The sequence below is a fragment of the Leguminivora glycinivorella genome, chromosome 13 (assembly GCF_023078275.1).
Source record: "Leguminivora glycinivorella isolate SPB_JAAS2020 chromosome 13, LegGlyc_1.1, whole genome shotgun sequence".
Classification (NCBI taxonomy): Eukaryota; Metazoa; Arthropoda; class Insecta; order Lepidoptera; family Tortricidae; genus Leguminivora; species Leguminivora glycinivorella.
In genome coordinates, this window is record NC_062983.1 from 636,775 (window position 1) to 650,561 (window position 13,787).

The 13,787-nt window shown below is 40.7% G+C and overlaps 1 protein-coding gene across 1 annotated transcript; it reads right to left on the reverse strand.

The window, feature by feature from the left end:
• Window positions 1-1,914: 1,914 nt before the first annotated feature.
• On the reverse strand, window positions 1,915-13,053 carry LOC125232651 (sodium channel protein Nach-like). Its single transcript, XM_048138406.1, has 9 exons — window positions 12,848-13,053; window positions 12,214-12,423; window positions 11,902-12,070; window positions 11,323-11,450; window positions 4,607-4,733; window positions 4,135-4,284; window positions 3,523-3,703; window positions 3,108-3,300; window positions 1,915-2,073 (listed from the first exon to the last, which is right to left on the reverse strand). The coding sequence occupies exons 1-9, from the start codon at window positions 13,051-13,053 to the stop codon at window positions 1,962-1,964; spliced, it is 1,476 nt and encodes a 491-aa protein (XP_047994363.1). The 3' UTR covers window positions 1,915-1,961.
• Window positions 13,054-13,787: the final 734 nt, after the last annotated feature.

Consider the following 13,787-nt stretch of genomic DNA (forward strand, 5'->3'; position numbering starts at 1 on the left):
AGCTCAAAAATTAATTTAAATTATATAATACCTAAATTATATCAATTAATTAGTATGAACTATTGTCATATATTCTATAAATATTTAATAGACAGAATAGACAAGACATGTTCGTTGTAAATATTTGTATTTACAGAGGTTGACATACAATTGGTCGTAAATTACTGAAAATTCTAAGGCCTTCGCCTAAGTGCGTTTTCACATTATCCGATCCGATATCGGATGTAGGACCGATATCCCATACATTACAGGCGCCATCTTGGATTTTTTCCATATCGGATCGGATAATTTGCACGGACTAACGCTTAAGATGGGTACGGGACGTCATAGCACAATTTTCCATACGACTATAATAAGTGACGGATATCCAGTTATTTTAACAAAAAATCATATAATTTTCAAAAAGTTGGGGGGAAAAAGCGGTACCACGGAACCGATTGAGGATTGAGTATCTGTATTTTATCTCTTTCAGTATATGGGTATCTTTATAAGAGTGTGCAGGACGACAAACATCCCAGTCAATTTTTAACCCCCGACGCAAACGACGGGGTTTTAAAGTAAGTTTGATGTATCTGTCTGTTTCTGTGTGTGACATCGTAGCTCCCGAATGGAGGAACCGATTTAGATTTTTTTTTTTTTGTTTGAAAGCTGAATTAGTCGGAAGTGTTCTTAGCCATGTTTCATTAAAATCGGTCCACTAAAAAAATGTTAATTTTACTTTCACAATGTCACGGCCGGGGGTTTTCCAAATTTTAATTTTGTGGTTCGGTTATTTTTTATGCTTATGATATGCGCAGTCGCTTGCTCCTTTTGTAATGGTGGAGCCATCTCACGGTGCAATGGAACACTAACTCGCACAAGGACACCAAGCTCACGCTCAACAGGATCACCCATTGGCTGCTGATCGAAGCTAAAAAAAACATTATAAAAGTCAATCGCCACAATTAAGTATAAATAATCCATAAAACGGTCAAACACATTTTAGACAACGCTATGAACTGTAGAAATTACAATACAAATGGGATAAGTTCGCCTTTGTACAAATTATGTGTGTTTTTATTTTTGTACAATAAAGTGTATTTCTACTACTACTACTAGGTACTATAAATTTAGCTACTGGATCTCTTCTCAACCCCACAAAGTGGAAAGGCTTGTCGGAAGCCTGGCAATTAGTTGAGAGTAGGAAATAGAAATAGGCAAAATAATATTCCATAAATTTTCCTCCGCAGGTACTAGCCCCCTATACTATATCACACATCTTCGTCTATGTGAGGTGGACGGGTAGTCTACATATGTCGCAGCGATATAGGTATATAGGTCATCCCACGCCGATCAAAATGGAATTCCAAGCGCCATACCAAGTTATCTAAATCCGGATCTACAAAAATTAATATTTCAAGGTTTTGGGTGTTGACAAACCCATAACCCCAGGACCTAAGGTACTAAGGTAGAATAGAATAGAATAGAATAGAATAGAATATTTTTTGTTTAACATCAGTTTGGACAAATATAACAGCGATATAAATACAACACAATCTATGTAGATGCTAAATTGGGAGCCCACTCAGCATATTGCCAGGGCATGCCGAAGCGCTGATTTTCAGTGGGTCCCGGACTAAATAAACTAAGCAAAGAGCTAAACTAAGTGACAGCACAAATATCAAACAGATGCGGAATACCACCACTGTACAAGTAAATTGACAGCAGACATAAGACGTAATATTAACGTAAAGTAAGCTCTATCACCCGAACTTAGGTGGCTAAACCAAACATAATTAGACCAGCTTTTGCCCGTGGCTTTCGGTCGCTAGAAAGAGACAAAATGTAACCTATGTCACTTTCCATCCCTTCAATTCTCCACTTAAAAAACCACGTCAATTCGTCGCTCCGTTTTACCGTGAAAGGCGAACAAACAAACAGACACACACACACTTTCCTATTTATAGTAACTTGTAGGAATACTAACCGATCGTTTCAAACCAGTCGGTGTTGCTCATGACGGAGTAAAGGTGCTGGTCTTCTGAAGAGTAGAAGAAGTGGACCACGCTTGTATTGATCAAAGTTAGGCCGTGTCTGTAAAAAATATATTAATGGAAAGGTACCTATTCTATCAGGTTAGAGTATCTCTTTCGTCTTCTATCAGCTATTTCCTCGCTAATAAATCTTATGTTTCTGCACTTCGAAAAAAAATCTCTGTCGTTATGTGCCTTCCTGTATATTTTGACGTTAGTTTAAACAAAGAGCCAAGTCGTACGCGTCCCTAAAATTACTGTTTCTCCCTCCTAACCAGATAGGATAAAGAATTAAAACTGAAATAAATTACACGCATGAAAGAAAAAGTGACCAAGGCCTGGAGGCACTGGAGTGCCTGAGGCTGGAATCGAACCAGCGTACTCTGCAATCGCAGCAGATGCCTGTTTCCGCTCGCCACCAAGGTCACAGCTGTTGAGGTCGAAATTATATCTCATATGAGTAATCTATAAAAGGACTCGTAACCTCTTCTGACCATCCCTAGAGTAGAACGATATGGTTCTTGCCCCCCCCCCCCTCATGTGAACCAAACTCAGGTTGCTTTCAACATAGCTCGAGAGATGGCGCTGCTAAATCAATTCTAATTAACACAAGGATAAAGAATAAAGACTGACAAACTCACGTGAAATTTTCCAGGAACACAGAGTTGTGCCGACCATGATATGGGGTCGTAAGAAACTGTGATATGGTAGACAGGACGGTTGCAGTCAGCACTGCATCTTGCTTAGCACTTTCCTCACTGATTCCTCTAAGATATTCTCAAGACATGTATGTTGCTGCTATCCGCTGTAGATGTTAGCAAGATTCTTTGTTTCATAACTCATAAGACACATTGACGAAAGACGTACTCAGTGTACTCACGTGAATTTATTCAAGAACACAGACTTGTGCCGATCGTGGTAAGGGGCATAACAAGCTGTCACATGGTAGTTGGGACGAGCGCAGTCCGCACAACAATCATAACAGTTTTTTGCTTAGCACCTTCCCCACTGGCTCCTCTAAGATTGTCTCAAGAAATATATCGGATAACCACGATTCTCTGTCTAATAAGATACGTTGATGAACGACGAACTCACGTGAATTTATCCAAGAACACAGACTTGTGCCGACCGTGGTAAGGTGCATAAGAAGCTGTCACATGGTAGACGGGACGAGCACAGTCAGCACAGCAATCGGAGCAGAAGAGGGCGTCCTGAAGCTCCTCGCTGAGAGCCTCCCCGGCTGTTTCTTCTAGGGAGTATCCCATGGGGTGGTAGTATATGAACTTTTCTGGAAATAAACACATTTAAATAACTGCTGGAGGTTAATGGAACGGTAATTGCTTAACGTCAGACAAAAGCTTGATTGTCACCAAATCATTTAGTAAGGTCTCATTGTGCGTGCAAGACTAGTTCCTTCCTTGGCTGTAGGAAGAAAGGCACACAACCACACAGCTGCAGTGTAGCATCATGACACTCCAAGAGACCTTAGCTGCCACTCGGTGGCACCTACCTCGGTGCTTGTTCAAACAGCTGAGTTCATTGAGCGTGCAGACTAGTTCCTTCCTCGGTTGTAGGAAGAAGGGCACACAACCACAGAGCTGCAGAGCGGCATCGCGACGACACTCCAGCAGACACCAGGAGTAACTGCGGCTGTCGCGAGTGTGGCTTGGCTTGGAGATGCGGCAGCCGCGCTAATAACAAGACCATGTTTATGAAGATTGTGAAGCACGATCTTAGTAAAAAGTATAGTAAGCAGAAAACTGGATCATGCGAGTTAGAAGAACTTGAACATTGGCAAAGTGGCTAATTAAATCCAATGTTGTGGGAGAATAGGTTGATAGATTGTGTGAGAGATGATATGAAACCTAAGCAAGTGAATGATGAAATGACGTCCGTATGGATGAAGATGACATGCTGCGCCGACCCCAAGTAGTTAATTGGGATAAGGTTAAGCGACCGATAATTTTGGCGGTGGTCATGGTCAGTGAAGGACAGATAGGTAATCAATGTAATCATACTGTGTTTTTAAGAAAAAACTGCTGAAATATTATCCATGGAAGGTTGGTTGAGTTTTTTTTATACCTACTATGAAATGAGTTTTTCTGACTAATAGTGAACATACCCACGCCTCGGTGAAGTAGACGATCTCGGGGCTGACGACTTGTGCTCGGACGTTTATTGTGTAGTAGGTTGAGGTCTCACGCGGAGCGAGCTGAACGCGCACGGATCCGCCCTCCAGGAACGGGTATTCAGCTCCGTCGAATATCAGCATCTAGCGATCATATTACTAATTTTGTCATTTTGTAAGCCCTTTATCGTTCACTAAGATCGTTCTCGTCTTGGTAAACCGATCCAATAGATAGACATTAGAGCAGGGTTGATCAAAACAAGGAATTTGGCAAATACTTCTCCAGCTAGGTAAAATCCAGTTCCCGCACAGGAAGCCGCTACCTCGAAATTGACCTAGCGGCAGTTTTGAAAGATTCGAAGGAATAATAGGCAACATGGTCCTGACAAAGAACCATTCGCTGACAGCTTGATGTTTCCATTAAAGAATCATAAAAGGTTAAGGGAACTTGTAGAAAACAAGATACCTCAGTCCCACTTGAAGGTTTTCTGACATAAGCGAAGTCGTCAACGTCTTCTCTGATGGCCACTGAGAGGCCGTTCTCTGAACCGACCTTCTTCAAGATCTTCGGAGGAGTTTGGCGGTCTACATTTCTGGAAATAATAATAAATAAAGACATCACCATTTTATAATAGAGGTATACTAGAAAACAAAGATGCAAATGTTTTGAAGTGCTTGTCGAATCAATTTTGTCAGTTTTATAAAACAAGCTTTCAGAATCTAGCTTATGAAAACTGTGGTAAAGTCCGCCTGAAACAAGAGTGAGCGCTAACGAACCAGCTTGAAATCGCATCTGGCTTTTGCATCCCTCGGTTTACGATGTAACTTCGGTATATTTTGACTCGGCATAAGCAGCTCTGTACCATTTTAGTTTTTAGGTAAAGAAAATTAAAGGAAAGATTTTTTAAGTACTTAATATGTAAGTATTGGTCAGGACACATCATGTTGGATGCATCCAGACAGATGGGCCAAAATAGCGATCGAATGGGCTGTTGGAAAAATCAGCATGCTTTATAAACCAAAGAAAATGTTAGGTAACCACGTAAACGCACTTAGAACATAATTTAAATGTTTGAATAAAAAGTCAGATGAATGTTCTGGTGCGTTGGGAATTCATTCTTGTTTCGATCCTACTACTACTAACATCCTAAATTGTATCAGTGTCTTCCGTTCTCCGTTCAAGTAATAAACCATCTTCATAACCAAGTCATCGTTTCCTTCTATCAGGTCATGGGCCTGCGCTCTTCCAATAAAAATCAAGTTTTGAGCGATAAAAAGTGAATATAGTTAATACGGTTGCCGACGGCAATGGCGTCGTCCAGTATAAGTTCCTCAGCTCCACTCGTAATGGAAAAACTAAAGGGAATTGAAAACTATAGTTTTTGGAAATTTATGATGAAAATGGTGTTGATTCACGAAGATCTATGGGAATTTGTGGAAAAAGAGGTTGACGAGAAAAAATCCGAAGATGTGAAGAAAAGCCAGAAAGCGCTCGCACGCATTGCATTATCCGTGCAATCGACGGCCTTCGTGCACATAAGGAACGTGACCTCGGCACACAAAGCATGGAAGAATCTTCAGAATGCTTATGAAGATAAGGGATTATGTCGAAGACTAGGCCTGTTGCGAACTTTGTTAAGCACAAAGTTGACGGAATGTCAAAGTATGGAAAGATATGTCAACAGAATCACGAACGTCGCACAACAGTTACAAGATATCGATGCAAAGTTGGATGATGACTTTGTTGCGGTAATCATGCTGAGCGGACTTCCTGAGGACTACGACCCGCTGATCATGGCAATTGAGAACTCAGACCTCAAGTTGACTAGCGAAGTTGTATCGGCGAAGTTGCTGCAGGAGACGTTGCGACGTGAGGACAGCAAACGCGACGGAGATGGAGTTACAGCTCTGGCGGCTGCGAGGAAGCTTCCCAGGTGTTTTGCTTGTAAAAAGATGGGACATATCAAGAAAGATTGTCCAACGTTGAACAAAAAGAAAAGTAGCAAGGTGATGTCATCGTCAAAGGTTCTGCTCACGGCGCTGTCGGTGAACGTTGAAAGTGATCTTTGGTACGTGGACAGTGGGTCGGCGAGTCATCTTTGTCGAGATGTGAACATGATGAGTGACATGAAGTCAGATAAATCGTTGCAAGTGACTGTGGCTAACGGAGATAAACTATTTACGACTGGTAGAGGCAATGTTAACGTGGAACAACGTGATGGCAATGTAAAATAAATAAATAAATAAATAAATAAATAAATATTATAGGACATTCTTACACAGATTGACTGAGGCCCACGGTAAGCTCAAGAAGGCTTGTGTTGTGGGTACTCAGCAACGATATATATAATATATAAATACTTATATACATAGAAAACATCCATGACTCAGGAACAAATATCTGTGCTCATCACACAAATAAATGCCCTTACCGGGATTCGAACCCGGGACCGCGGCGCAGCAGGCAGGGTCACTACCGACTGCGCCAGACCGGTCGACAACCGGTCGGATGTAAAGACTATAAGTGACGTGTATTATGTACCTAACTTAGCAGCTAACTTATTGTCAGTAAGTGCCATGGCTAAAAAAGGCTATAAGATAGTATTCGACTCCGATGGTTGTGAAATTTTAGATAATGGGGTTATTGCCGCGACGGCTTCTTTGAAAAATGACGTGTATATCCTTGACACTGTTGAGGCTTGTTCGAAGGTTCCTTTACAGAATAAACAGGTGGCCAACGCAGCAGTGGAGGAGGAGCGTGTGGTTTCTAGCGACGAAACTGTCTCTGCAGCTTCAGAGAAAGTTTGGCATCGTCGTCTTTCGCATCTCAACAGAAGAAGCATGGAACTTTTAAGAAAAGGTATGGCTTCTGGTATATCGTATGATAGTAGAGATTTTGAAACGTGTATAGCGTGTGTCCAAGGTAAAGCGAGTAAGGTACCGTTTCCGAAGAAATCTCACAACAGGGCTAAAGAGGTCCTGGGTTTAGTGCATACAGACGTCTGGGGACCGCTACCATCGGCCTCATTCAGCGGTGCTAGATATTTCTTGCTCTTCATAGATGATTATTCTAGGAAGACGTTTGTGTACTTTTTAAATAAAAAAGGTGAAGTATTTGATAGGTTCAAAGAGTTTAAGGCTTTAGTGGAGAACCAGACAGGTAAAAAGATAAAATCGCTACGCAGCGACAACGGAGGGGAATACACCAGTTCTGCTTTTCAGGCATACCTCAGGAGCAATGGCATCGTGCATCAAACAACAGTTCCCGGCTGCGCTGCCCAGAACGGGGTCGCGGAGCGCGCGAACAGGACAGTGATGCAGGCGGCAAGGTGCATGCTACAAGATGCAGGCCTGAGCAACGAATTTTGGGCGGAAGCTGTCAACACGGCAGTCTACGTTAAGAACCGTTGTCCTACGAAAGCTGTACTGGGGAGCACTCCTGAAGAAAAGTGGAGTGGCAAAAAGGTATCACTGAGTCATTTACGTATCTTTGGTTCTGTGGCTTATGCTATGACTTCAAAGCGTTCAAAATTAGATCCGAAATGCAAAAAGTACATTTTGGTTGGGTATTGTGAGCATACAAAGGGTTACAGGCTCGTAGACCCGGAACAACCAACAAAATGCATCAAAGCCCGAGATGTAACCTTTTTAGAAAATACGTTCATTGAAAAAACATCAAATGATGACATTGACAGTGTCATTGTGTCAACTGAAATATTTACACAAACTAAAAATGCAGATGTAAATAAAAATGTTGAGTTCAAATTGTCTGACCCATCTTCTGTACAAACAGAAACGTCTGTAGTGAGTGGTACGTCTGATAATGCTAATTTGACAACAAATTCTCAGAATACAAGCGATCGAACGAGTACGATCACAATTCATGATTCGTCTAGCTCTAGTGAATGTGATGATCCGGCCGATAAAACTTATATTCCAGAGGAGGAGAGTACGGAAACTTCGGTATATGACAGTTCATCGGGTTCGATACTTTCCGGATTATTGGCGGGTACGTGCGATCCAGATGCTCCACGAACTGTACGAGAGGCACTGAGTGGTCCAGATGCAGACAATTGGAAAGAAGCTATGTCTTGTGAGTACAACTCATTTATTAAGAACAAATGTTGGACATTGACAGATCGACGAGAGTCACAAAAACCTGTCAAATGCAAATGGGTGTTCAAAGTGAAACGTGGATTGAACGGTGAACTCCTAAAATATAGGGCACGCCTGGTAGCTAAAGGCTTCAACAATATGGCATAGACTATGAGGAGACGTTTTCACCAGTTGTCAGATACTCCACAATACGTATTCTGCTAGCTTTAGCTGCTGAGTATGGTATGAAGATTGAACATCTTGACGTAAAAACAGCATTTCTCAATGGTGATTTGAAGGAGACTGTGTTCATGGAACAACCGGAAGGCTTTGTAGTTAAAGGGCGAGAAAGTAAGGTCTACAAATTAAATAAAGCTATTTACGGGTTGAAACAAGCTTCAAAGGCATGGTACGAGAAGATTGATCATGTTCTCTGTAATAAGTTGAAGTTCAAGAAGTCATCATCTGAGCCTTGTGTCTATTTTCAGCGCCAAAAGGGGTCGCTTATAATCATTGCTCTTTACGTTGACGACATCATATTGTTTTCAACAGGTAATGAACGTGATAAGCTAGATGTCAAAGTCAAGTTAATGAAAGAATTTGACATGACAGATCTAGGGTCAGCTCATCAAGTATTAGGTATGAGATTGTGTAGAGAAGAAAAGCAAATTACTCTTGATCAATCGAACTATATCGCGATGGTGCTGAAGAAATATAAAATGGAAGAATGTAAGTGTTCGCCTACTCCTATGGAAACCGGACTTAAATTACCTAAGGGAAATCAAAGAGATGATACCCCATAATGGACGGTGATGCCATTATGGACAAAAAAACACAAATCCTTAAAAATAAGTATCTAAAATTAGTTTCTAAAAACTGACGGCTATGTACCATAAACTAGAGTTGTAGGGCTGCTTCATTTTGAAGTTTCAATTAATTCGGTTATTTCTGAAGGATTTGGCGACCAGATAAAATTCATCAGTTTACTGAAAAAAATATCAAGACGAATTCTTAGTAATGTTGCTAAGAGAGTTGAGTTCATGTATAAAATAATAAAAAAATAATACTCGGTGTAAACTTGAATGCGTTTTACTTACTGCATTAAGCATGAGATAAGGTATAAAACATACTAGTTTGTTGCTCCAAAGATATAAAGAAATCGCTTTATTTTGCGAGTGTCCATTACTGGAACCGAAAAACTGCCTACCTCCTATGATGGACAAGGAACAATTTACAAAACCAAAATTTACAAGAAACAATCCTATGTTAAAATAACTCAAACTAATTGTATTTATGGTATATAAAATTGACTCATTGAGTATCCGTTGGCTTTAAAAGTAAAATTTTAAACTTATTTCACTGTCCATAATGGGGGATCCATTACTGGAGAACTGCCGTCCATAATTGGAGAAAAAACACCTGGTTTTAATTTGTTAAGTATGAAGAAACTAATAGGAGTATCCATTCTGCAATACGCCTGAAATGTAAAAAAAGGATAGGATATTCAAGATTTAACACGCTTAGCGGTAGAATTTTAACATTTATGAGTGAAATATCAAAAACAGGCGAAATTTTTCCTAAAACTGTCCATGATTGGGTCCGTTACCTTATAGAGGTTTAGTAGGTTCACTAATGTATATTGCTATCTGTACCTACCCGACCAGACATTGCGTACGCAGTCAGCTACTTAAGTCAATTTAATGAATCATTTACAGAGACCCACTGGAAAGCGGCGAAAAGAGTCCTGCGTTACTTGAAAGGTACCATGGATCTCCGTTTGACTTTTAAGAAAGGCAAGCAGCTGGACATCACTGTATTCGCAGATGCAGACTGGGGTGGAGACACCGTGGACAGGCGGTCGTACACGGGATATGTCTTCAAAGTAGGTGAGTCAATTGTTACTTGGGCAAGTTGTAAACAAAAAACAGTTAGCCTTAGCTCAACCGAAGCCGAATACTATTCTTTGTCGAACTCCTGTAAAGAGGGTTTGTTTATTCGTACATTTCTAAAAGAAATTAACGAAGAAATTGTGCCGACAATTTTCAATGACAATCAGTCAGCGCAGAAATTGTGTAGGAACTCTTTACATCATGCTAGGAGTAAGCATATAGATATTCGCCACCACTTTATTCGGCAACTTGTGAATAGTAATACGATTACTATTGAGTATCTTAATACAAATGATATGTTGGCAGATATACTGACAAAGGCGTTGTGTAAAGTTAAACACTATAAGTTTGTGAGACAGCTCATGTTACTTTCATGTAAGTAAATGCGTTAAAACTCTGTATTTATTCGATAGTTAAGAATGTGTTCTTAATGTAATTACCATCATGGTTATTTCTGTTACTTGTTAGTTTGCTTATACATGATAGTGATTACATGATATTTAAATGATTGCATATCAATATAATTACAATTCATAATGTGAATAACTGAACTTGGTTGATGCATTGTAGCGAAAGTTCAGTGCATATGTTTTTGTTAATTGATTTATTGTTACTGTGAAGTGTAGGTCACTTCTTTAGTTATGAATTTGTTTGTGTGTTGAAACAAGACTGTTTTTGGTTTAAGGGCCAGTGTTGGAAAAATCAGCATGCTTTATAAACCAAAGAAAATGTTAGGTAACCACATAAACGCACTTAGAACATAATTTAAATGTTTGAATAAAAAGTCAGATGAATGTTCTGGTGCGTTGGGAATTCATTCTTGTTTCGATCCTACTACTACTAACATCCTAAATTGTATCAGTGTCTTCCGTTCTCCGTTCAACTAATAAACCATCTTCATAACCAAGTCATCGTTTCCTTCTATCATGGGCACCTTTCCATCAGGCGGGCCGTATGCTTGTTTGCCACCGACGTAATAGTATTAAAAAAAAAACCACCAATTACCCGAGGCTGAGGTAGGCCAAAAATGAGATGGCGGAAAGACCTTGACACATTTTGTGGCGATTGGCGGGAGCATGCACAAAGCCGTGACGAGTGGTGGAAAACAGGGGAGGCCTTAGTCCAGCAGTGGGACACATTAAAAGGCTATTTAAAAAAAGTAAGTCAACATAAATGAAGATAAAGCATTAAAACTCACTCGTATCGCCCGTTGAAAACGCAGCAAACCCCAACAGAAGTGATGCGCCTCGCGAACAGTCTCTCGCAGGGTGTCTGTCTGCCGGCCCAGGAGCATTTCAGCAGGACGTCCTCGCAGCTTGGAGCTAGCTGAAAGCAGAACTTTTTTAAAGTATGCTGTGTATTCGATTTTTGAGAACATGTGATACTACTTCAATCCACTAAACTTGAAGAGCAGAAAAATGTGGATAGAATTATTTATGAAAATAACTGTCCGGTCAGCCTCGATCTACATCAACCATGAGTAAGGTAACGTTCAGTCCCCCAGAAGTCACCTGAGAGTGATGTAGTGCATGAACTTAAGTGGGCTATTTCACTCCAGTGACACTTGACACTGACTATTTCTGGGTTGATAAGTAACATTGTTACTCGGCGTCAATATTTCCTTGTTGAACAGGCAATGAACGGCGAAGTGTCACTGTCGGGCGACAATTGTCATTGTCACGCGTTGCAGTGTCAAGGTCAGCAGGGCGCCAGAATCCTGCAGGTTCCAACGAATAGCTGCGTGAGAGTGGGTTTAACACTGGTACTGGGCTCTTACCTCCAGCATAAGTAAGGAAATGTTCAGTCCGCCAGGAGCCACTTGAGAGACGTAGTGCATAAACTGTAGATCAATCTTGGGCAGCGCCAGGGTTAACAGGGCGCCAGAATCTAGCAGGTTCCGACGAATAGTTGCAGCGGAATAGGTGCGGTTCCGGTCAATCTGGGATCTGGACGAAAAATTACATTTATTCAAAACCGACTGATATGGCCTAGCGAAGCGTTTGGCGGAGCGTGCAGCGGGGCAAGCGAGCAGGCGTCCACATGCAGCGTCAACTCAGACACGCGTATTATGACTCAGGCTTTCACTTACACTTTCTGTGCAAACATATTCAGCTTCCGCCTGCTGACCACATTAAAGCTGCACAACGCCACGGCAGGGAAGGCCAGGTCCTGGATGGAGTGCTGCGCGCTCTGCAGGCTGATGACGAGGGGCGGCTCCATCACCAGCTGCCGCAGGTTCAGGGAGAGGGTCACAAGACCCGCTACCAAGCAGATGGTTGCTAGAAGCATCCAGCGGTATCTACAATGTTCAAGAGAAAACTCTGCTTATGTTTATGAAAGCTACTGCATTCTAACCCTCGGTTGCCACTACTGCCAGGTTCAGGAAGAGTGTCATAAGACTCACTACCAAGCAGATGATTGCTAGAAAAATCCAGCGGTAAGATTTAAAACATGATTTGATGATGTAATATTTCAGTATAACAGACTAAAGACCTCCAATGACATTTGTTCTTGCGTTATCACGGTTTTTGTTACGACTCACGGGAGTCCGCTTGACAACTAATCTGACATCTAAATAATTGATGTAAGTTGGTAGTAAGCGCTGGTATTTATAGAAGCAACTACTACCTATTTACTCTCCTCACTTTAAAGAGACTGTACCTACGCATTGTCATCATGTCTGGACCTCCAGAGCCCGACATTGCAAGAAACTTAGTACTTACCTCTCGCTTTGTGTTGTGTCTTCATTAACAATCCTCTTCACGCCTCCTACAGAGCAGTTCCTCCAAAACTCTTCCATGGCGTCTCTGAAGCTGCCCCTCACGCGGGCTTCGAACCCCCATTGTGAGCCGAACCTCAGTGGACGGGACAGGTCCAGTTTGCGACGTTGGACCTTCTTGGACCAGAGTATTGGATCTACTGTTCGCATCACGTACGTATCGCCTGAACGTACGTATCTACGATGTTGTCTTAAGCTAAGTCAAGTGATTTGTATTAGATAGTATAATATATTTTAGTGCATCACAGTAATTATTTCTACAAATAATAAGCTATTTTCTACAAATAATAAGTCCTAAGATCCTTTAAGTTAAAATATTTTTATGTCAGCAAAGTCGGGCTTCGAGTGTTGCAATTGCAAATCGGTAGGCGTTCGAAATAAAATATTTTTATTTTTATTCCAATTATTCCAAATGAACTGGGACAAGTCATGAAATGACACAATATAACGTTGCATTAAGTATTTGAACTGTTTTTTTTTATAGAAAACATGAAAAGTATGGTTGACGTATTGAGATAACTTTAAATGATAGTTTTTTTATCTCTTTAAAAAAATACCATTTCAATATCTTAAACGATATTTCAGTTCACTCGCTCTGTAAATAACTTTGTTTAGTTCAGTTGGTTTTATTTTATTTACAGTTATATTACTTAGGTATTGATTTGACTTGCCACAGTTGCGTGTGTCATGTTGTCATTTAAATATGCATAAGTAAAAATCCGACACTGATATGCTAATCAAGGGTATTTGGAATATTAAATTATTCTAATTGAGCGTGAAGTCACGAAAGACCATAAGTAAGGTCAATGTGGATAATTCCGTCATAGGGACTATTACGTCTACGAGCATCGTTCCAAAATAATTTTTAAGAAAAAAAAAACCGC

Excerpts from the sequence above, each read along its gene's own strand:
- LOC125232651 (XM_048138406.1), bottom strand. The coding sequence starts at position 13,053 with ATGCGAACAGTAGATCCAATACTCTGGTCCAAGAAGGTCCAACGTCGC. Across the intron at positions 12,424-12,847 it reads GACACAACACAAAGCGAGAG|ATACCGCTGGATGCTTCTAG; the intron begins GTAAGTACTAAG and ends TGAACATTGTAG. Across the intron at positions 11,451-11,901 it reads TTTCCTTACTTATGCTGGAG|CTAGCTCCAAGCTGCGAGGA; the intron begins GTAAGAGCCCAG and ends TTCTGCTTTCAG.